The sequence below is a fragment of the Heliangelus exortis genome, chromosome 7 (assembly GCF_036169615.1).
Source record: "Heliangelus exortis chromosome 7, bHelExo1.hap1, whole genome shotgun sequence".
In the NCBI taxonomy this organism is placed as follows: domain Eukaryota; kingdom Metazoa; phylum Chordata; class Aves; order Apodiformes; family Trochilidae; genus Heliangelus; species Heliangelus exortis.
In genome coordinates this window covers 1,086,149-1,109,566 of record NC_092428.1, presented here as the reverse complement: position 1 = coordinate 1,109,566, position 23,418 = coordinate 1,086,149, and the positions used below count along the sequence as shown (strand labels likewise).

The following is a 23,418-nucleotide window of genomic DNA, read 5'->3' as shown; positions in this document are numbered from 1 at the left end:
TTATTTTTATAAAAGAATATCTGTTACGTTTACTGCCTTTTTATAGTGTGGAGCAAGATGAATTGGCACATCACAATTTTGCTTCACAATTACTCATTCATTACCTCCCTCACAGCCTGGAATTAATAAGCTTTCCTTCTTCCCTTCTATCTTGTCCAGATAAATATTCCCCTAATCTTTCCTTGTAACCTCAATGTATGTTTCTCATTTTCAGTCTCTTCAGCTTTGACTTGATTTGCTCGTTTAATCTGTCAGGGTTCCTCAGTATTATTTAATTGGTTTGCATTGCAGATTTACTGGGTGGCTGCTCCAAGAGTCTTCCTGATTCTTCTGTGCCTGGTTCCTGAAGCATTCTGGATCCCAGCCCAGGAGATGCTGTGGTCCTCAGGACCTCAGTAGGCAGAGTGCTGCCTTGGAAGTGCCTCTTGCACTCCAAGCATCCCAGTGCAGCTGCAGTACCTGCAGCTCAGCCTCTTCTGGTCCAAACTGATCCTCCAGGAGCTGCTGTTTCCTTGGTTTTAGACTCCTGGAAGGGCTGTCTGAGCAAGAGATATTTCTTCACAAGATCCATTAAGGATGCAGCCATACCTGGTGTAACTTTGCCAGCTCCTTTGTCACTTGCAGTGTTCAAGCACAAGAGGCAGGGTTGGCAGGGGATCTCACGAGAATTTTTTTCTCACAGAGATTACAATCGATTTTCTTTTCTTCTCTTACGTCTGAAGACATCAAAACAACACGAGGTTTAAAGAAATTTGCAACATGGGTTTGTTCTTTAGAACAGGAAGCACTTTTCCTGTAGTCCTGATGGGGAGAGCCTTAGCATTTGCCCTTTGTTTTGCCAAGAACACATCATGCTGTGCAAGGTCTGAGCCTCATTGCTGAATTAGAAGAACAACAAAGGGGAAAAGGACTCCATTGAAAAAGTCTCAGTGGAAAAATAAAAGAGTCACCTGGGCAAACACAGGCTGGGTGTGTGTGCAAGCAGGGATAGGAGCAAGCAATGAAGCTTGCTTGCAGGAGATGTGTTTGCCATTTCATCACAACCTGGAGCTGGGCTTGGAGGAAGCAGAGGGACATTTCACATCAGTTCTGCAGCTCCTGGACACTGTGCCTGTGTCAGCTTTTCTGTGAGCTGACAGTGACCCCATGCAGAGCACCCTCATTTTTCTCATTTCCCTCCCTTCAGCACTGCAGTTTCTCAAATCACTGGAAGGCTGCTATTGATTTTTAGGTACATCTTGAGATTGCTGTTGATTATATACAGTGACCTCATACTGCCAGGAAAAAAAAAATATTTCAGAACACTTTCAGCTCAGCATCTGCCCTTAAATAAATAGATGCTTGCAAATCATTGTGACCTTTTTACAACCCCCTGGGAACACCTGAGCTCAAGAGAATTGCCACCACCTTGGTGAATTGGTCTCCGCTGAGTAGATTTTTTTTTTTCATGGAGGAATTCAGCCACTTTAGCCTTTGTTCTCTGCATTTCCAGGTGTCATCATCATCATCATCATCACCACCTCAGTTTTGGTGTGTGCAGTAGGTCAGTCAGGTTCTGCTCTGGCAGTGGCACATCTGCCTGATGTGCTCTGCAATCTCCAGCCCAACCCTCTGTGTGTGATTCCACTCTTCCTTCCCTCACTGCCATCTGTTTGTCATGCCAGAGTTTCCTGGAGAATGGGGAGACAGCAATTGCTTTGGAGATGTGTCACAAGCTTGTCAGAAGCATTTTCTTTCCTTTAATAACCTCCTTTGCCAGGAGATGCAGTTGGAGGATGCAGTAAAGGGAACTGACAATTTATTCCAGCTGTTCTGCAGCCAGTGCCAGTGGCCTTTCTGCCTGCTTCCCCACTCACTGGCTGCATTGATTTTCTGTTATTCTTGGCAGGAATACTGAGGCTCATTATTGTAGTCACTGGAAATTAAGGGGGCCTCATCCCTTGAAGAGTTGGAGCAGGAGAGGTTTTAGTATTAGGGACATGGGGTAAATAAGTGGTTGCACTTTAAAGGATTACTGATACCAAATCTAAGGGAAGAAACTTACTCCTGTTCTGAATTTTGCATGCTTCACTCTTTCTGTGTTTGTTGAGGTAAAATTCATTATCATAGTTGTTAGCTGTGAAAAATTATATTCACTGTGGAGTTAACCCCTGGGGCTGGATTTAAAGTCCCAGCTTTATTTACAGCCACTGAATGTTTGCCTGGAGCTGGGATAAAGATCTTACACCTGAGGACTCCAAGGGATTTGCAGAGAGGTGGAGCAGAAATAAAATACTGTCCTCCTTGCACAATGTTCTTGAGACACCAAGGGAGGGAGCAAGAAGAAAAGGACCTGCCCTCCCCTCTGGCTGGGTCAGAGGACAGCAAGGAGCCCCCAGAGCTGTGGGTGCTGTCCCCCTCTCCACATCAATCCCTTCTCTCTCTGCCTCCAGCATTTCCCTTCTTGGTTCAGAGCCCTTTGGGAGTGAGATTGCAGAGGATGGGGAAATGATTCACCCCCTTCTCTTTCTCTCCTCCTTCCCTGCTGCGATATTTTATTATTATTATTTTTCATTATTTTTCCTCTCTGCCTGGAATGAGGGGCTATTGTTTCCTTCTAGAGGAGTGTAATCAGCAGAGTGTCTGGAGGCCAAGTCACTGTGTGTTTGACCCCTTGCCTTGGTCACTGACCCCCATTTCATTCAAACACACAGGGGAATAGAGGCACTTCAGTCTCTGAGATTTATGCAAGAGACAGGGCAAGATAAGAATTTGAGGTTTCCCATTATGAGGGGGCCTGGGCTGCCTGCCAGTTTTTATTTCTTGAGAAGCAAGTGTTTAGCTTGGTGAGTATGATGCAAGTGAGTCCTTCCCCACCTTGACATGCTTTAGTACCTGGGGTGATTTCCATGAGAATGCAGGGGGGCCCTGCTTGAGCTGAGAGGGCTCAGAGCACTTCAGTCTCACATGTGGACAGAGGAAATGAGTTAATCTGCAGTTAAATATAGAGGTGATGAAAGAGGTGGGAAGGGGAGGGGCTGGCTCTAATCTCACTGAGGTTGGGGTCAGCTGAGAGTAACCTCTGTATCTGGCTGGTGTTACTCTGGGCTGCATCACATCTCACCTCCCTGGAGCTGACAACACAACCTAATGGAAAATGGTGACAAAGTGAGAATGTGCCTTAAGCTCTGGTGTTGCTGTGCTGTTCTCCATTCTGCTCACTCCCAACATGTTGGTAACACAGCTTGGTTTTCTCCTTTCCTTTCCAATGGATTGCAGGGTGTGCAACTGCACATGGCTGAAATTACACCTGAAGGTGTAGTGACACCAAACCTGACAGGGAACAGTGGTGATCTGCAAGCCTGGTTCCCTGTGACTGCTGTGAAGGTGCACCATGACTCTGTTCCTTTATTTTGCAGATTATTTTTGCTTCCTCTTTATTCCTGTCCTCAGCTTTGAGCTGGAGAGGCAGAAGAATTGGCACCCAGGGACACCTCCTCTGTAGATACCCCTTCTTTTTAAACTATGTGTTTGGCTGAGAGCTGCCTCTGACTGTTGTTTCCAGCTTCCTGTGTACTGATGTGGGGGGATTTTTTGGGGAAAAAGCTGTATTATTGTGCACTTGACTGGCATATATTGGCTGTTTCTCTCTGCAAAGCACTCCTGGTATCTGCCTGCTGGTCTGCCCAAGCAGAAGCAGCTGTGGCTGAGCAAGGAGGGGTGCTTGGCACTGGCAAGCACCAGGAAGCAATGTGCTGCCTGCACTGGGCTGGAGAAGAGGTGAAAATTGATTTTGCTGCCTCATTTGGGCAGGTAAAAAAAAAGAGGAATGGCAGCAGCAGCAGCCACCAAGAGCTGCTTCTTCTGAGAGCTCAGCCTGAGCAGATGTGTGATGTGCTGAGAGTGTTTGCTCAGCAGAGCTGAACCCAAGCAGTCCCTGTAAGGAATTTGCATTTGGAGATCACATACTGTGTGTGTCATGTTTGTGAAGCTGTGGGTGAGGAAAGCCACTGGTTTACATAAGCTGGCTAGGATGAAAGGTCTGCCCTTTGGAAGGGTTCTTTTCTACATTGGAGAAAAACTAAAAAGTTTTTCAGAGATCAAGATCTACCCTGGAATGTACTTGTGCCTCTTTTGTTGACTTCCCTGGGGATCACATTCTGCTGCAGATTTGGCCTGGCATGGAGATGAATAACAGCATCACTGCTCTCCTCAGGCTTCCTTTGGACCCAGCTCTGCCCAGCTCTCCCCAAGCAGTCCACAGAGATCCCATACAAACAGTTTGGTAAAAACTCTCAGAAATCAGTAACATTGGGGATGGCTGATCAGTTACAGGCTGAGTCTCACATTTTTTATTAATTGTAATGAGCAAAAATGCTGGCAGAACCTGATCTTTGCACTAGCTGGAGATGGCTTTTTTGTTGTAAACTCAAAAGCTAGGACTCACAAAAAGGAGTGGCCTGGGTAAGAAGTTCCTAAAAGATCCATTAATAACATTTCCTAACTGAACCACAAGTCTTAGGTGGAAGAACATCACCATAGCTGAGAGCACAGACAGGATCATCATCAGAAAACCAGAGGGGATTAATTTATCTTCCCTGCTGATTCAGTTGAGCTTGGTGGGTTCTGCCCTCTGCTCCCAGGGACGCTTCCCCCGGCACTGCAGGGAGCAGCAACCTCCAGAAGGTGGGGTGGTGACAAACCCTGTTCTGTAGAAACATCTTTCCAGGGGTGGGTGTGGATTGCCAGGCTGGTCAGGGCAGTGAAAAGAGCATTGTGCTGGGAAAGCAGGAGCCCCAGTTTGTTCCTGGCACTGGGCCCTGGTGTTAGGTGACCAGGTCAAATCACTTCTCATCCATGCATCTGTTTGCCCTTCATCTCTCTTGTCCCTTTAAACTCCTTGGAAAAAAAAAAAAAAGGGGGGGGGCTGACTGTTCTTTTGTGGACAATGACAAAATAATATTTTTATCCTCACAGAGCTGCTTCCAGTTGTTGCCTTTAGATCTGGGTATTGTTTGCTGGGGGTTTGATTCTTTCCAGCCCTTTGCTTTCCCATTGCAAAGCTTGGCCCCACACTGATGTGTTTGATTATTTTTTCATTGCCATTGTACTTGCTTTGATTTCACAGCTCAGTGCTCAGGGTGCTGTGCAAACAACCTGATGAAGTCAAGCAGGGTCAGCCTCTTTATCTTTTTACCTTGAAAACAATGTGGAACTCTTGGGTTTCTTTTGCTTGGCACCTGCAGTTCTGGGTCCCAGGACAGGCTGAAGCTGGAAGAATCTCCTGCCTTGAGTTGACTGCAGATCCCAACATTCTGAACTCAAGGAGTCTTTAAAGTCAGGAAACCCCTGCTTCAAACCAACCCAACAAAAAAACCCACAAAAAAACCTCTTTACCAGCAGTGTGCTGAGGGTTTTTTTTTTTTTGGTTTTACGCTGAGCTTTGTGGTTTGGGTTTGGGTTTTTTTTCCTCTCCAGATTCTGCTTGATTTCAGCACTCACCTACACTGCTGCTTTCATTTGCAGCCCCCAGGTGGGAGTGCTGCTCTGGCTGCACACTGCCTTTTGGAAAAAAAAAAAAAAAAAAAAAGGCTTGGTTTTTTTTTTTTTTTGTAAAAAAAAACCCCAACTGTCAGGCCCTGGTGTGCTGACTGCTTCTGCAAGAAGAGCCCAAGTACCTTTTGCATTGCTGCTCTGGAAATCAAACTCCTAACAGCAGAGAAAGCCAGAAGGCAGCTGAAGTCTAACAAAATAAAAATTACAAAATGCTGAAAAGTTTTGGCAGTGCCCTTCAGCTCTCACACTGTCAACTGCCCTAATTTTCCTGCCACTGACAGGAAGTTTTGTTCCTAAAGTTTCTCCAGACAGATATTTCTGTGAATCCTGCACTGATTATTTTTTTTTTCTCCTGAAAAATAGCTTCTTATGGTCCTCCAGGAGGAGATACTGCAGGGCAGATTTCCAAGGAGAAAGTTTGAACGTTGTGTGCCAGGGTAGAGCTTTAGTTGCAAGAACTCTGAGCACCCAGAGGAGTTTCTATCAGTTGCTTTTTGTGCCATTTACTCTCCTCCCCCTCTCAACCTGGCTCTTAGTCCTTGTGGTGAGTAACAAGTTCTCTGCTTTGGGCAGCTTTTGGTAGCTGGGACTCCAGCCAGCTTCAGCCTTTTGCCAGCTTGCAAGGACAGGGCAGGTTGGGAAAGCAAACAAATGGTAGTTAATGCCAGCAGGGCAGCTTCTTGTGTCACGGCAAAACCAAGGCTTGACCTTGCCACTGGGATATTAATGCTCTCTGGATAACATTATAGCAAACTTTCCTCCCAGTAGTAGCAATAAACATTCCAAACCTTTCCTTTCATTGGTCCCTTCTATGTGTTGTAGGTGGAGCAACCACTAGATTGTCCTAGACAGAAAATTCTAACTGATTTCAACGGGTGTTTTCCTAGGACTGCTGTAGTTTTCTTGAAAAACTCCCCTGGTTCTTCTGGGCTCACTGCTTGGGATAGCAGCAAGTCTTGAGAGAAATCCTGAGGCTTGTAAAGGCATCATATTATTGGAGCTCTGTTCTGACATGGCTCCCAGCAAGGTCCCTGAGGCTTTTATTGAGGGTTTTTACCTCTGAGCATCACCTTCTGGTTTTACTCTGTGTCATGGCTGTGTCCCACCTGTGCTGTCCTGGGGACATCTGGCAGGCTGGGTGCCCCAGGCCCTTGGAGGTTCTGCTCTTGCATTGCTTGTTGAAAGAAATGTGACTCCTCTCCTCTCAGAGCTTGAATAAAACATGCTCAGGGGTTGGTTCAGTCACCCAGCACAGGCATGTGGCTTTGCTGCTTGCTCTCCTCAAGTTAATCTTAAATTGTTAAATACAGAGCAGTCTGAGGAAGGCAATGGAGAGGAGAGGGAGCCTGGGTCCTCCTCTGGAAGAACCCCTCTCTCCAGGTGGTACAGAAGCAGCTGAGAATGACAAGCTCAGCCTGAGAAATGACTCAATTAAAGTGGGGTGGTGCCAATATTTGCCCTATAAATCAAACTGCAAGGCCACCTCACTGAGGGCACCCTGCTCTTAGTGTTACTGAGTGAAACAACAAAGCTGCACAGCCAGCCAGCAAATGGATCCACCAAGTCTCACCATTTAGGCTTAATGTTGGGCTGGGGTTAAGTTGTTGCATTTGGTAAGCATGTAAAAAATAAACTGTCCTCTGTGACTTCTGCCTCTGTGGCTCCCTTCTTGTACCCTACCCAGGGGCTTGGTCCCAAGATAACCTGATGTGTGTCTCTTAGCATGTGTCTGCTACCTGCCCTTCCTCCTCAGGGGTTTTATTCCTGGCTGGGTTCTGCTTTCTGGCTGTTGTTACCCCCAGCCCAGGCTCTGGAGCAGACTGAGCTGTTTATGCAGCAGGGAGAGCAGCAGCAGATGTGGACTCATTTCTCCTTCCCTGCATTTTGCAGAGCAGGGTACTAAATGAAGCTGAAATCAGCAGTGATTTACATGACTATACAGACTGTAGGTTGCAGGGAGTATTTGTGCTGCTCAGCTGTCCTTGCTGCTTGGGGAGGGGGGGGAATCTATCAGAAAAGCAGGAAAATGGTTTCAGCCTTCCCTGGAGACAGCTGTAAATCCTGATTCTCACCCAGGGATTCAGCCTGCTGTTTACACTGACTGTTTCCTGTGTGGTAAGCAAGGGGAATTGCTTCATCTGCAAGAAACTTTATTTCCTGTGCATGGCTGGTGGGTACAGAGGGCATTTTCCTTGACTTTTGCAGGGATGTGCTGCTATGTAGCAGGTGCATGTGAAGAGAAGAAGGAGTGGAAGTGGCTGTCAGAGGATCCTGTCCTAAGCTGGGCCTGAGGAGTTCATCCAGCTGACTGGTGTGAGTAGCCTGAAGGGGAAGGAATGGAGCAGGGCACCCAAATCACACCCATCTCTACCACCTGAAGGAGTTTTTCTTCCTAGGAGCAGCCCCCCTGGGTTGTACAGCACAACACTACACCTTGGTGGGGTCACCGTGGGGGTTTTTGGTGGGTGATCCTGAACCTTGGCTGCCAAAGGGAAGGAAACTCCCTGTTCTCAGTTTGGGTGCTTTAGAGGGAAGAGAACACAGTACAGGGGAGACCTTGACTGTGTCTTTTGCTCTTGTAGGTGCTGGGGGAGAAGGAGGGAGGCAGAGTGTGGCAAACACTGCTGAGTGGGTCCAAGGATGTCTGATTGTTTCTCCTGCACAGGAATAAAACTGCCCTTGGTGCAGGCAGGGAGGTGCTGCAGGGGTGATTGGGATGTTCTCCTGATGGTCTCCCTGCCTGATTCAGTTCCCAAATTCATCACTCCAGGTGAATGCTGAAGGTTGCTCAGGCTGCTGCCAGGTCCAACAAATCCTCCTTTCCCTACATGCCCTGGGGACAGAGCAGGATGTCCCCTGGAGGAAGGTGTTTCCCAGGGTGTCATTTTGGCTCCAGTTCCAGCAGGTCACAGCAGCTCTGCCCATCTTGGGCTCCAGAGGAGGTTGGAATGGTGCAGCACTGGGGCAGCAAGCAGAGTGGGAGCAGTGAGAGTGAGTTTACAGAAAGCAGGAGGAGGGAGTTTTCATTTTTTCCATTGAACTTTAGGGAACAGATGGAGAGCTGATGAGGCAGAGATGCTGGAAGGGACAGTGTGTTTCACATGGTTTCCTTGATGTCTTCCCAGTCTGCTCATAGCTTCTCAGCCCCTGCCTGTGCACTTGGGTTAGGATGTGAGCACTTCAGTGCCCCCAGGACTCCAGAGGTGGGTGTTCCCCAGGCCCTGCTGAGCTGTGTGTTTTCTGGGATAAGGAACTTTGGATGCAAAGGGTCCTGATGGGTAAAGTAACATCTCTGATTGCTTCATTCCAGGTTAGAAGGGTCTCTGGGCTTTCTGGATAGAGAGAGTCACCCAGGAGTGTCTTGGCTGAGCCCTGTGCTGATGCTAATAGGCCAGTCCTGCCTCTCTAAATGGCCAATGTTTTTATTTTTTAATCTGGTTAGAAGCCAAGAAGAATCTAATCAGAGCCCAGCAGTGCACTGAGCAGCAGTCATCATCATTACTGAGTCATCCAGTTGCTGTTTCTTTGCTGGTGTGGTGGGAGGGGGTGGGGGAAGATCAGCTTTTGCCTTTATCCCCCTGCAGTGATTCAAGAATATTTCCTCTCAGTACACCTATGGCCAGGTCTTGCCCTTGGAGGACAGATTTCAAGTCAGCAAGGCCTTCAGAACTCTGTGGCAGCCACAGTTTGAGGGGGAGGAATCTATGAGAAAGGGCAACTTAAACCCTGGTTAGCTCTGAAGGGCAGTGACTTCCAGCTGTGAACTGTGAGATGTGATGACTCTCTCATTAGCTTTCAGAGTTGCCAATGTTAATAATTGCAGCCAGCTGGGCAAGTCAGAAGCAAATCCAAATGTCTCCTTTCTCTTCAGCCTGGTGTTTTGGGATGGATCTCTGCTTACTAATGACAGACACATTGAGTACATGGGGCAGAACTGCTGAAACTTCATTGCCATGACTGCCCAGGCTCATCTCCTGGAAGACATGTTGCTGCTTTTAGCTCTGTAGTTCTGTTCCTGCACAACAGAGGATCAGCTGTGGGCAGCCTGAGTTGGTATTCACTTTTCTTTAGGAATTAGGGTGCAGGGAAATACTGAGATGGAGAGTGAGCAGAGACTGAATTTTCTTTGCTGCTTCTGCTGGTTCCCTTCTTTACTCTTTGTTTCCTCTTCTTTTTTGGCCTCAACAATCTACCAAGTCACACACTGGAAAAGGCAGTAAGCTCAGCTGCTGGCCCAGAGACTGTGCTGAATTGCTGAGGATTTTGAGTCTGAAGGAAAGGAGAGAATTTTACAAAAATCAGCTTCTTTGCTTGGAATATAGGAGTAGATCTTGTCCTGACAGTACCTTAAGGTTAATTTAAGCTCTACAGCACAAAGGTTAAGAGCACTGGCAAACAGCAAGTGCCATTACCAAAGCTTTTAATATTGATTGGGCTGTATTCTGTTACCTTCACAGCCAGCAGTGCCTTCCACTCCCTGAGGTGCTGCTCGGATCCTTAAGGGTGGCTCTGACTGCACCAAACTTAGCTGAGCCCTCAGTTTTTCCCAGGGGTGTTGTGTTTAGCAGGTCCTGAATTCCAGAAAACTGCTTGGCCCAGGGTCAGGAGGTGTTCAGGGCAGATGGGGCAAGGTTGTTCTTGTTTCTCTGCATGAGGGTTTATGTAGGTCAGCAGCTCAGGGGAGTGGGGGAAGCTGCTCCTCAGGTGGCTGCTGAGCAGCTGATCCCTCCCAGCTTCTGCTGGCATCAGGCAGAGCAGAGGTAGTGGAGACAGCTGCCTCTCACAGGAGTCTTCCTTAAGATGCTGTACATCCCAAATCCTGGTCAGCTGTGATCCTACCAGGTGGTGTTTTTATCCTGTTGGAAGTGAGGGATCAGCAGCCCACAGCACCTCCCTTATCTCCAGCAGCCAGAGGGACATTAGGACAGTTCTTCAGTCTTCAGCCAGGGACCTGAACTCTGCATTTGCTTTTCTCAGCCACGTGAGAAGATTTCCCAGGAGTTTGTCTTGTGGGCTGTGCAGTGCTCTCTGTGCAGGCTTAGCAGGTTATGTGCTCTCACTGGATTAATGTATTAATTGTTAGAATGGCTTTTTGCTAGGCCTCTGCAGCCTTGCTCCTCCTGGCCTATGCAGTTCCCACCTAGAGCTCTCCCAAGGCCAAGAGACATCTCTGCAAGGATTCTGCAGAGTCTCTGGTGACAGATTGAACCCCCCCATGCCCTGCAGATCCCCAAGTCCTGGGGGAGTCCCTGTGCAGTGGCACCAAGCTGCCTGGCAGGCTGCAGAGGCTGCTGGGTTTCATCTGGGGGTGACACCAGGTCCTGGAGCTTTCAGGGAGGATTGAGCTGCAGATTTCAGGCTCCTGTTGGAGGCATCCAAGGGGATTTGGGTGTTGGAAGCTTTGGGGCAAGCTAGGGCTCATCTCTAATGGCAGGGAGGGTGCTTGGAACTGTCCTAAGCAGAGCCTGGGTGGCTGTTTTGTAACAAAGCAGAAGCTCCAGCCCAGCAGGGTGAGGGTGCCAGGCCCATGGGTTTGCATGCAGGGTGTCAGGTGGAGCTGGGGTGATTGCTGAGGTCTTTTTGGCTGAGGTTGGTTTTGCAATTCAGACCCCAGAGTGAAATGAACTAAAAAGCTTGAGCATGACCTGAGTTTGTTTGCCTTTCCTCATCCTTATGCAAAACCAAGTCAGCACAATCACATCTGCTTAGCATCTCCTGGACCTGTCACAAGTACCTCATTTTCTGAGCTGCATGTCCCAGCACCTCTTTGACCTCATCCTCAATGGATGGAAGCTGTGCCAGGGGAGGTTTAGGCTGATGTTAAGAAACATTTTTTCACTGAGGGGGTTGTCAGGCATTGGAATGGCCCAGGACAGTGGTGGAGTCCCCATCCCTGGAGGCATTTAAAAGGCATTTGGAGCTGGTCCTTAAGGACATGGTGTAGTAGTTAGGTGATGGACTCAAAGGTTGGACTGGATGAGCTTGGAGGTCTCTTCCAACCTAAAACATTCTGTGACAACTGAACCAGTGTGGCTGTGTCAAAACACAGAACTTGTATGGTTTGCACAGCAAAATTTCCAGCCTAGCCTGTGACAGGAACAACCCTCTGGCTCCAGGGAAAGGCTCTGTTTGTGACTCTGGTGGCAAAACAGATGTGGTAAGGGTAGGCTTGGCCACTGGGGGCTACAGCAGTGGTCCAGAACATTGGAGAACAGGCACCTGGTAATGCCAGAAACTCCCTTTGTTGTGCAGATTTTGTTCCTGTTGTTACCTCTTTCAGCTGTTGTGGTGATGTTGTCTTTTGCACAAAGACATGGCTGTAAAGAGGGGGCAATGCAGCAGGAGGTGCCAGGAAAATTGCAGGGGGTGGTGCACTCTTACTGTGAGGTGATGTTAAAATAATAACTTTTCATAAAGCTTTTTACCTTGGACTCTGGAAAATACCAAGCTATGTGGCCATGCAGAGCTTGCTGCCCAGGCCTCCCTTCACACCTCTGGAATAGCAAACACTGGGAAAATCCAGTATCTCATGCAAGTGGTTGTAGCAGAAACTCCTCTCTCCTTGCCAAGCTGTTAGGAGGTTGTCTAAGCTGGTTCCTGCAAAGACCCAGGAGTGTTTTGGATCCAATTCTTGACCTGAACTTCCCTGTATCTCAGTTTGGACCTGGGCCAGCCTCTGGATCCTTCCCTGCTCTGCTTCTCCCTGGGTGCCATTCCTTTGCTGCCCAGCTGTTATTTTTACAGTGTGGTTTCTGCTCTCTCAACATTTTAGTCACGGTCACTTTTATTACCTGAAGACAAACCATCAGAGGTTTGTTTACCCACCCCTGCTGCAGGGGCTTCCAGCTGACACTGTCATGTGCTCCAGGCTCCTCACCAGACCTGCAGATGAAGGAGGGAATTTTTGGGTGGGGAGGGAGGTCCCCTGTTGGGTATTGTTGTACAAACAGGGATGGTTCAAGTAACTGGAGCTGGTGATGACTGCAGAGCTTACATTGGACCATGTTGTGGGCTTTTTGGTTTGCTTTTGAGAACAACCTGGGGTGGTTTTTTTGTTTTGTGTTTTGGTTTTGTGTTTCAGAGAAGAGAGTAGGGTCTGACCATTCAGAACCCCCTTATTTCCATTGTTCTTGACTCTTGGTATGTCAGAAATAAACCACTTCTTCCTCCACCCTAACCAAGCACACCTGACTTTTCAAAAGGGCCTGGACTCTAAACCAAGGTCCAGGCCTGTTTTTTGGCAAATAGTCTCTGATGTCTGCTGGGGTAAATAAAACCAAAAGCCTGGGTACAAGCTCTCCAGCACCATGTGGCAGTAAGTGTGGTCTTGAGGGCACTTTGTTTACTCTGATAGGAACTACCAGTGCCATGTTCACACTGAGGTGTGGGGTTGGTCTAAAATAAGCAAGACAGAGCAGCATTTTCTCACCTCTTCTGGCCTTGGCTCTGTGTCCTTCACCACCATTGAACTGAAAGGATCTGAAGTCAGAGTAAGCCTTGCCCCACAGCAATCCTTGCTCTGGGCCCTTCTGCAGCTCGTGCCATCTCTGTTGCTTTCTAGGTCTTGTTTGAATGCTGAGATTCTTGCTTTGCAATAATTTTCAGTACATTTCCTCAATCTGTGAGTTTGGCAGCAAGACAATGTCTGGAGATGTGTATTTGAGGAATCAAAATCCCAAGGATGGCTGCAGACAGAGACTCTGGAGCATCAGTCACAGCAGCCAGCAGTGCTTGCTGAGGGCTGGTGACAAAGGACACCAAGAGACTTCAGATTATTTCCACTATTTCAGATACCACTTGGTCCTCTCTGAACCAGCCTCCAGGGCTGGATTTTGGGCAGTCTTGTTCCCAGCTGCTTGCTCTATAAACATTGCCTGGAGTGCTGTGAGTACACCCTCACCTCCCTAAAAGCTCCACTCCACCCCCCACCCCAGTGCCAGTCTTGGGGTGTCTGTAGGGGAGCCAGGCTGCCCTGGTTTGGGGACACTCCACTCTGGGGACATCCTAGCACAGCTTGGGGCTTCAAACCTCCAGTGATGCCTCTTAGGAGGCCCATGGAGTGGGCATGTGATGAAGGAGCCATGCAAGCAGTTGGTTTCACTCTGTGTCACATCCTACAAAACCTCAGCTGCCAAGTGCAGAAACTTGAGCTGCCCCTTCAGGTCCTGCCCATTGAAATGGGATCTGCCATGTCCAGTGCTAATGAGAGTATTCCTGCCTTGGCAGGTAGGTGCTGGGAAGAGAGTGCTTCTCCAAGTGCTTTCCCTGGACTCCTGTGATCCTTCAAGGTCTGCCTGCCACTTCCCCTCTGAAATGCCTCCCCACCCCCATGGTGCCATGGGGTGGCAGCTGCAAACTTTTCTCTTTCCTCTCCCCAGCTCCAGAGCTGCAGGAAGAGTCAGTCCCTTTCCTGCTGGCAGTGACAGGGCAGTGACAGGCAGGCTGGGTGGGGGCTGCTGGTGAGCAATCCTAGTGACACCGTGGGGTGAGTAAGGACCAGCTGGCTGCTTACAGCACAGCAGGAGGAGGAGCAGAGTATTTAAGGGTGCCAGAGAGAGGGAGAGAGATGCCTCCACTCATTTCTTGAGACACCTCAGCAGCCCAGTGAGCAGGCAAGGCAGTGAAAGGTTTTCTTAACTCTTTGGTGCCTCTTCTGGAGTGAAATCAAGGGACTAAGGACATGGCACCCTTGGCTGAAAAGCCAGAATCCAGGTAAGGACACCTCTCTGGGCTTCAGTCAAAGCTGGTCCCCCAGGAGCTCTGGGGAGCTGCCCTCCCAGGACTGGATGTGGCACTGGGTGCCCTGAGTGGGGCAGCACACACTGATTTCCACAGTGCTGCTTGGAAAGAGAGGAGATACTAAGGGGTTGTGTTCTTGGGAAGGGAGATGGGCAGGTCCCTGCCTCCTCACCCCAGTGAGTGCATCTTTATCCTGACTGTTTCTGTGGGAAGGGAGGGATTGAAAGCAGTTCCTGGATGCTGGTTGTCAGGCTGGTGTTAAAATGAAAGTGAGGAGAAGGGATGTGGAGTTGTCAGCAATGTGTGAATATGTTCGGTCACCTGAGGCTGGAGGAGTGAGAGGAAAGTGGAGATGGGGACTGGCTTCTGGAATCTGACTTTCTGCTGTTTCTGGAGATGCTTGGAGTATCAGAATGTTGCTTAATCCAGAGGTTTGGTTTTCTTAGCCTGTTTTCAGCACTGAACAGAGGACCAGTCACTTTTCCATTCCAGCATGTTAGGTGACTTCAGAGGCAGCCCAGTCCAACAAGCCAGCACTCTGCCTGACTTCCCTGCTTTGCTGTCTAGCCTGGGATGCATGGCAAAGCTCAGCCTTCTGGCTTTTCCCAGACCTTTTTGTGGCCAATATTCAGAGAGATGAAGCAGTTCCCTGGCAGTTTTCCTAGTCTGGCAATGCCTCCAGCTTGGTGAAGGAGAAGGACCCTGCCTGGTGTCAGCTTGCATCCCCAGGCTTGTCACAGGTGTGTTGGGAGCACTGTGTGCCTGACTCCCCATACACCTGGATTTTAGGTATCCCCTGGAGCTCACTGCAGTTGTGTGTAACTCAGACCAACTCTCCCACTGGTGTTGCTTTTTCTGAAGATATAAAATGCAACCTGTAAGCCTGATTCAGCTGATTTCAGAGGTTGCCCAGAGCAGAAGCCTGAAGCTTCCATCTCTGCATGAAGTGGCACCATCACCTGTGTTGTCTGGTGAGGGTTTGTGCAGAGCTTCCAAAGAGCCAGTGCTGGCAGAGCTCCTCAGTAAAAATTAATGTTTGGTGTGGTTGCCACAGTGAGCACTCATCAGTTCCTCTGCCTGACACAAGTAGGAAGTTTGGGATGTGTCTGGGGTGGTGTAATGTGGGCTGTAGCATTGAAATCTCAGGTTGGTATGTCAGAGGTTCTTCAGAATCTTCTCTTCCCTCTCACTTCTGTGAAGTGTTTGTAATCTGGATTTGAACTCCGTGACACTGGTCACTCTCTAATTAGTATTCCTAATTCTAATTTCTATTTTCTTCACCCAACTTCCTCTTATTTATTACTCTGTGGTCTTTGTCAGGCAAAATCATGGGAGAGAAGCTGCTGGATGTTGTTCTGATGATCTAACTCATGGTATTTATAGAATGCCATTCACCCCAGTAAATGCAGTGTAGTGTTTGTGTCCCTCAATCCTGCAGTCAGCTGAATGGAGCCATTGTCAGACATCATTAGGGCTTCTGGAATTTGGGTCTGTTTATTTACAGCAATTGTTCTGCAGAGGCACAAGTGCCCCTGAATCAGAGGCAGGCAGAGAGTTAAGTGCAGTCCACAGAGCATCCCAGCTGCAGGGCTCTTACAGTAGGCTCACAGCAGCTTGAACTGAATGAATCTTCCATTTCTTGCAGCTGTAGTACAAACCCAGCATCCTTTGGGCTAGGTGCAGCCCCTGCAGGTTGTCTGAAAGATTTCCCTTTTTGCCAAAAGGTGTCATTGAATTAATTGGAGTTTGTTGACCATTAGGGGGTGATCTCTCCATAGTTACAGGTCCCTGCCCAGGTTCCTAAATGATGCTCAGCTAAGTGGCCTTGAAGGGTCCCAGGTTGTGGTTTGCTGTTAAATGATTTGCAGCTTTCCCTCTGGAGCTGGCAGCCTGAGAGCTGTGCCCAGAGTCCCCTTTGGGTGGGATGGGCATCAGCTCCCTCTCTGGGGAGTGAGCACAGGAACCACAGCTGAATCTGAGCTGAAATCTCAGCTCCTGCTGCTCTCAAGTCCTGTGCCTTGTGTCTTCTGCTAAGACAAAGATTTTATTTAAAAAACCATCCTAATTTAATATTTTATTTTTCTTTCTGAAGTTTAAAAACGTTGAGGTGAGTAGCTTGGGTGTGTGGGTATGGCACAAAGGCCTTTGCTGCTTTAGCAGGCAGGGATGGTGCTTCTGACACCTTGATCTCAGCCATCAAATACAAAAAGCAGAGGCCAGTTGTGAGGGACATGGGAGGAAGTCCAAGCCCAGTTAAAGTGCATTTAAACATTTATTGACATGAGGAGAAATGTTTCTGACCCTAAGGCTGCTGCACAACCCTCTGGACAGCTGCTGGCCAAGCCCTGGGTCTGCAACAGGACAGGTTGATGGCTCAAGCAGAAGCCACCTTGTCATCCCCACAGCCCTGCAGGGAGAAGGCATTGTCACTTCATGAAGGTTCAGTGGCTGATGTGAGGTTATTCCAGTCTTATTTCTTTTCAGGGAGATCCATGGAGACATCAGATCACTACCTGAACCAGCACTGGCCACAGAATTGTTTTTAGTAGACTGGCCACCCTTGGAATGGACCAGAAAAGCTGATTTACCTTTTCAGCTTTGCTTTTCAGCTGTTGGCAGCTGTAGGCTTTGCTCTCTGGTTCTATGACATTAAGTAGAGTTTAAACTTTGCCCTGCCAACCTTTTAACATCTTCCCCTATTTTGCCAGGTGTTCATGAGGCAGGTGGCAACACTCAGACCAATTGCTTTGGAGATCTTTGTTTAGAGGCTTGCAAAATGAAGACCCAGAGGTACAATTGCTTTCTGACAATGCATGGATTGGGGCTGAGCAGGAGGAGAAGGAGCTGCCTGAGCAGAAAAATTGTGTTGGTGGAAAACAATTCAGCTGCTAGCTGTTCCATGGATTAAATTTAGGTTGCAAATCAGGAACAACTTTCAAGCCAGAAGAGCAATGAGTTCTGGAGCAGGCTTCCAGGGAGGAGCAGTGGAGGCAGGAAACCTTCCCAGTTTTAAGCTGGAATGTGGAATGTTCTTGCCCAGGATTGTATGACAGAGTTGCCTGCAATAGCATGGGAGTAGGCCTGGTGACCCAGGAGATTCTCTGCTGCCCCTTGCTCTAAAAGTGGTGACCTTGAACTCAGTTAACTCAGGTTGCAGATAAACTCTGTTTACTCCATAGTTGGTGACTGGAAGATGACTTAGTTCAAAAGCATCTCTGAGTTCTTAAAGCCACATCTCCCAGTTTACATTTCCTATTTAACTTCTGTTCTTCACATTCCTCTTGTTGCACAGAAGCTAAAATACTGGCCCCATGTAACTTAATTTTGCCCACTAGGAAGGAAACAACAGACCATATTTAAAAGAAAAAAAAAAAAAGATGCTGATAAGAAATGTGCTGTGTTTGTTTATTTTGACAGCTGTAAGCTCAATTATTTGGAAGAACACCTAATCCAAGCTCATATTCTGTGCTACCCTGTGTTTCATTTATTGGGCTTTCACCACTCCCTCTCTGCACTCTTAGCACTTGCTGCAGAGTGTGTGGAGGCTGCTGTCTTGTACAGAACTGGTGTGATTCTTTTCTGGGCACTGCTTGCTTATTCATAGTCCTTCCATGACATTTATTCTTCAGAGCATAGTGTCTCCTGAAGGAGTGACAGGATGTGCTTTAACCCTTAAAATAAAAATGACAGGCAGCATATTTCTCTCCTTACTTCAGCATAAAAAAATAATGATACTTGGAGAGAGAGGTGATTGCCTGGGTTGACCTGCAGCTGCCTCCTCTCTTCAATTTTTTTCTTACCCCATTTTATCTGTGAGGAAGTGAGAAATCCAGCTCAGGTAAGCAGAGAATCCCTCTGGGAAGAGGCACTTGTTGCACTGCAGCTCTGTGCCCACTTTGCAGATCTGAGCAGAGCATCTGGGGCAGGGGCATGGGTGGCAGGGTGAGGAAGGGTCTGTGCCAGGGGCTAAGCAAATGTGTGCTGGCAGGGCTGTGTGAGACCTGACCTGGGTGGGTTTTCTGAGTGCTGGTCATTCCCTCAAGCCTGAAAGCTCACAGTTGTTTCTGTAGATGATGTCAGGATAAATAAGACTTTGGTTTTTCAGTGTGGCCACAGAACACTTACACCTCTTCTGTATGGACTTTGAAAATGTAAGAATTCCAAAGCTGAGAGCAGAAAGCAGATGCTCAGATCTGAGGAATATAATTTTTAAATCCTACACAAGCCATCAGGGCTGTCAATAACAATGAGAGAAGAAACAAAAGGAAATTACTTTTCCCCACGCAGGCATTAGACCACCAAAAATAACTCCTGCCTGCACCTCTCAGCAGAGACACCACTGACTTGAAAAGCCTCTGCCCTTCCTGGGAACTATTCCTGAGCTGTTTGTTACCCCCTGCCATGGGAGGGGGAGAGCTGGCCTGGCTAGAGCATGTGAGATAATCCAGAGACTGCTGTGCAGAAGCAGTTGCCTCTTATCTGCATTCCTCCTAAACAGGCTTCTGAATGCTCTGCTCTCTTTTCCACACCAAGTAGGGAAGGAGCTGCAGCCCTGGAAGAGATGTGCTGGGGGTGAAAGGCAGGAAGGAAGCCTCAGAGGGCTGTCTGGAGGTATGACCCAGCTGGCAAGGAGGTGGTGGGTGCTGCACAGGGAGGTGGGCACGCTCAAGGTTACAGCTGCTGCCCTGTGCCCTCAGGAATTCTGCACCTTTCATTGTGTTCTGGATGGCTGCAGCTCTGAAGCCTTGTTGCTATGTCTGTCACATTTCAGGGAAGGCATGAATTCCAGTCTGGCAAGGAGACACTGGTTAGTGAGCTGGATAGAGCAGGGAGCTGGAGGGAGACACTGAGGGGTTTCAGGGTAGCTTTTTATTATTACTTTTTTGTTCTGCCTGATCTGGCAGTACCAGTTTTTTAATCTTGACCCAAGGGGTCTCATTTCTGTTCCCCTTTGGCAGTGATGCTGTATGTATTTGCATGTGTGTCTACAGGATGTTCTATGGGAGGGGACTGGGAGCAGCAAATGTTTCCAGATCCACCTGCTCCCAAATCCCATGGGCTGCCCAGCCTGGCAGGGACTGCTCTAAGGATCAGCATCCTGACTCCCAGCATTCACCTTAACCAAGTGCTGCAAAGGCCAGCACTTGGCTCTCCTGGAGCCAGGATGTCCTGGGCTGGTGTAGCTGCTCCCAGGAGCTGAGATACTCCTCACAGGACTTTAGTCCCTGGTTTGGGATAAGCAGATGGGTGGCAAGTAGCAGAACTTTGTAGCCCTGCTGCAAAAAGCCACTGAGGCATGTTCCCAGCTCCAGACAGGCACCAAACAGCAGTCTGGGCTTTACTTGCAGGCAGCAAGTTCTGTAGCTTGAAATGGGATTTCTGGGGTAACCCCAAGCCCAGTTGGTTACACTCCTCCCAGCACCATGGACCCATTCTGTCTGTGGGAACCTGCAGCAAGGAGCTGTGTGTTTGGGTGGCTGAGCAGTGCTGATCAGCTGCACAGTAAGGGAACACTGAATGCCTCTTACCAGTAATTATGGAATTCAATTAAAGTAAGTGTGGGGATGTGTGGAAAAGTAATTTTGTAGATCTAGTTCTAATGAGTTTGCACATCTCCTCCATTTAATTTTAGCAAACTTCTTTAATTATCACTTTATTTGTAACCTCAGGTGACTTCTTGTGAAAAGTAATTTGTTCTTTTACGGCCAAATAATTGGTGTGAATTCTTTCCCTAAAGCTTTTTCCTAATGCCACGGGGGGCAGTGCTTCACACTGTAAGCAGCATCAAGGCTTTTGAATCAAAAAGGCATCACTGGAGGTCAGCTCAGCTTCAGGATTAAATCCATTCTGAAGCTGAGGAGGTTGCTGGGACCCAGAAGTTTTGACTTGGCACTCTGCATGGGCTTCATGCAAGTCAACAGAGAAGTTTCTTCCACACTCCAAGCACCCAGCCTGTGAGTTGGACTCAGCTCCTTTGGACTGGGCTCTCCACTCCATGGTGTGCTTTGCTGGGACCAGCTGGGAGGGAGGCTGCATCCTGCTGAGTCTTCACCAAGCCCCAGTATACACCTTACATGGACCTTTTAATGAAGAAAATATTGAAGTAATTAAGTGTTGGCAGCTGTTGCTAGGATTGTATGCTGGAGAGAGCAGGTACTGGCTGCTTGGACAGGCTGATCTGTTACTGGATTTGCTTGCTGAATTTTCTTTTCTTCCTTTGGAGTATCTGTTAAGCATGCTCATATTCTGGCTGGCATGAAACAAGTGCTGGTTAAGAATGGGGATGCTTGAGAAAAGAGAAGCCAGTTCAGGTCCCTGAAGGCAATTACCACTTCTTCCAGTGTCCCACTGCTGCCTCCAGGTCCTGTGGCAGAGAAATAAGGATCTCCAACTCTCTTACTCTCTCAATTGTCCCTGTTCCACAGGATAGGGTGCTTATCTCTTCATGAGTTTGCAGACTCAGATTCCTATTTCTGTCAGTGTCAGGGAAGCCATTAATTGCCTGGAGTTACACTTGATCTCACTCTCTTTAGCCCAAACTTCTGAGACAGGGGAAAAAGAATCGGAGCATAAATTATAAAGTTTTTAATTCAACCTTAGGACCCTTAGAGAGCTGGGAGATGTTGGCAAACACAGGATTGTTTTGTAGAAATGCCACTCTTTGTTCAAACCAACATCTGGAGTGTGACATGGAACCTGTTTGTTTGCTGCAGGTATCCAGTCCCTCCAGGAGTGGGCACTGGGTATGAATGTTGCCCTGCACAGACTGCCATGACTGTGAAAATTGACTTTTTTTCTCCTCTGGTCCCCATTTGGCAGTTTTTTCTCATGGGTTGGTGATTTCACTGCCTTTGATCCTAGGAGGATTAAAGCTTCTAATTTTAAGGCTTCACTTACTGGGGTCTGATCCTGACAGTATCAGCAGCTCTGCAGGACTGGAGATGTTGGTGCAGAAGTTAAAATGCATTTCAACAACTGCATCTCCTGGGTATTGCAGCATCTTTCAAGGGAGAGAATGGTCTGAGCAACAGATCACCTTGAGAGCTGCCTGTCACCTAAGCTGAGGGTTTTACCACAAAGTTTTCAGTCTCACAGCTTTTTTTTTTTTTAAATTTTTTTCTTCAAGGTGGCAACACAATTTATATGTTAGAAGCTAGTGAGATTTGCACTTTGCCAAATAGAGCCTCTCAGGGTTTAATCCACATCTTATGATTTAATGTTGGGCATTACTCTGGAGGTCTGAAAGTAGGACCTACATTAGGTGGGAATGCACTTTAATTTCTGGTAATTACCAACAAAAGATGTAACTGGTGGTTGGCATAAATCCATTCGGGTTTTGAAACTAAATTTTTTTCAGGAAACTGTGGCTGTTACCTGTGACCTTAGTAATAACTGAGCAGCTTCATGGCCAGTGCTGTCTGGGCAGGTGTGAAACACAAGGTAACCACTCTGCTTTTTGTTTTAAACAGAGAGAAACAAAATCCAGAAGTGAAAAAGGCAAGTCCCCCTGCCACAATGAGCTCTGGTAAGTCTGTCTTGTTTCCCACCTGCCCTCCTGGGCATTCCTTTCCATTGCTAGAAATGTTCCTGCCAGTTCCTGCTGCAATTATTCTTTCTTGACTCTTCTTTGTTCACGTTACAGAACCTGAAGAAATCGATGTTGGGAAGACTGTTGTCAATGGGCTGAGCAGCCACGGCCAAGAAAAAGGTGTGTTAAGAGCTTCAGAGACATCTCTGCAGCACCCCCTGCATGTAGCTGAGTGCTGAGGTTGCTGTCCCCTGGACTTGTGCTGCAGCCAGGGCTTTCCAAATGCAGTTTGCTTGGCGACTGACACGAGCCAAGCCGAGTGCTGCACCATGCCCAGAGCAGTGGAATTCCATAGCTGAACAAGTGTTCTTTGTCTCCTCAAAGTGGCAGGCTGGATTTGCCTCTCTGTGTATTTTTAGTGCTGTTCTGAGGAGAGCTGTGCTCTGCTTCTGGTGCTTGTGAGCACCTCTCAGTCTCTATCTCAGTGTGCTTAGCATGGGTTTGGGGGGTCTGTGTGTGCAGCCTGCTGACCTCAGTGGCAGGTGGAGGTTTGAGCCCAGAATTAAAGGGCAGGACCTAACTAAATAATAAATAAAAACCTGTCAGTGACAGCAACCTGTCAGCAATAACCTAAACCCCAAACTTACCTGAGCAAACCCATCTTCATCTTAACATCAGCAAGTTTGCAGTGTGCTTTACAATACCCAGTAGTGTGCAGTGATGGTGTGTGCTTTGGCAGGGTGAAAGTACAGGACTGTACAGGCTGGTTTGCTGCTGGTTTCCTTTCCTTTCTTTTCCTTTAATGCCTTTTATAGTGGTCAGTGTTGTGACTGCATTGTGGATGTAGGATTCAGGCAGTCACAGAGCAGAACAGAATATTAGGGTTGTTCCCTAAACCACAAGCTGGTTGCCTTTGGGATCTGTTGCATTCCCAGTGCTCAGGCACAGAGAACAGGGGTTGTTTTGGGGTCCTCTTTTCTTAAAAAAAAAAATAAATTTAAGCAATCCCATCAAATTAAAAGCATTTAACAATTTTTATGAAGTTTAGAAAAACTTTATCAGCTCTTCTCCCATCCTTTTGCTTGAGAGCCCTTTCCCAAGCCTGCGCTTCCCAGTTGTGCCAGGGCTGAGGAAGATCTGCCACAAGAGGGGTGTACACACCACCCTGAGGTCAGTGCCTTCCTCAGGCACACAGTGCTGGTGTGGAAAGTGTTAGCAGTGTGGTTCCTCTTGCTCCTGGTTTTGGAGGCCCAAGAGGGATGGTTTGGAATGTGAGGAGGCATTCAGCAGCTTCCAGTTGATACGTGCAGAGATCCTGGCTCTGCAGAAATCAAGAGCACAACACAAGTTACTCTGCTGGAGCCATGGTTTACAAGATGTTTCTCTTTTTGAATCCTGTTGAGCTTCACCTCTGAATAATTTTGCCTTTGCCTTTTTTTTTTTTTTTTTCCAGCCCCTTCCCCTCTTTTTTTAGGAGTTCCACATTAGCTGCAATACAGAGTCAGAGAGAGAAAATACCAGCTATTTTGGACACTTCTGTAACAATTGCTAGAATTTTGCAGGGTGCTGTGTGGTTTTCCCCTGTATTACCACGTTGAGTACAATCAGAGTGCTAG

The 23,418-nt window shown here is 47.8% G+C and overlaps 1 protein-coding gene across 50 annotated transcripts in view; it reads left to right on the top strand.

Moving 5' to 3' along the window:
• The window catches only part of SORBS1 (sorbin and SH3 domain containing 1), a 168,298-nt gene that overhangs the window by 89,283 nt on the left and 55,597 nt on the right, over nt 1–23,418 (top strand). For 40 of the 50 annotated variants that reach the window (XM_071748028.1, XM_071748026.1, XM_071748057.1 and 37 more), the window contains 2 exons: nt 21,744–21,799; nt 21,917–21,982. In XM_071748028.1, the coding sequence (XP_071604129.1) occupies nt 21,744–21,799; nt 21,917–21,982 (122 nt within the window). Of the gene's footprint in view, nt 1–5,898; nt 6,080–7,740; nt 7,849–21,743; nt 21,800–21,916; nt 21,983–23,418 lie in introns of all 50 variants that reach the window. The other 10 variants (XM_071748041.1, XM_071748053.1, XM_071748066.1 and 7 more) reach the window with 3 other exon arrangements.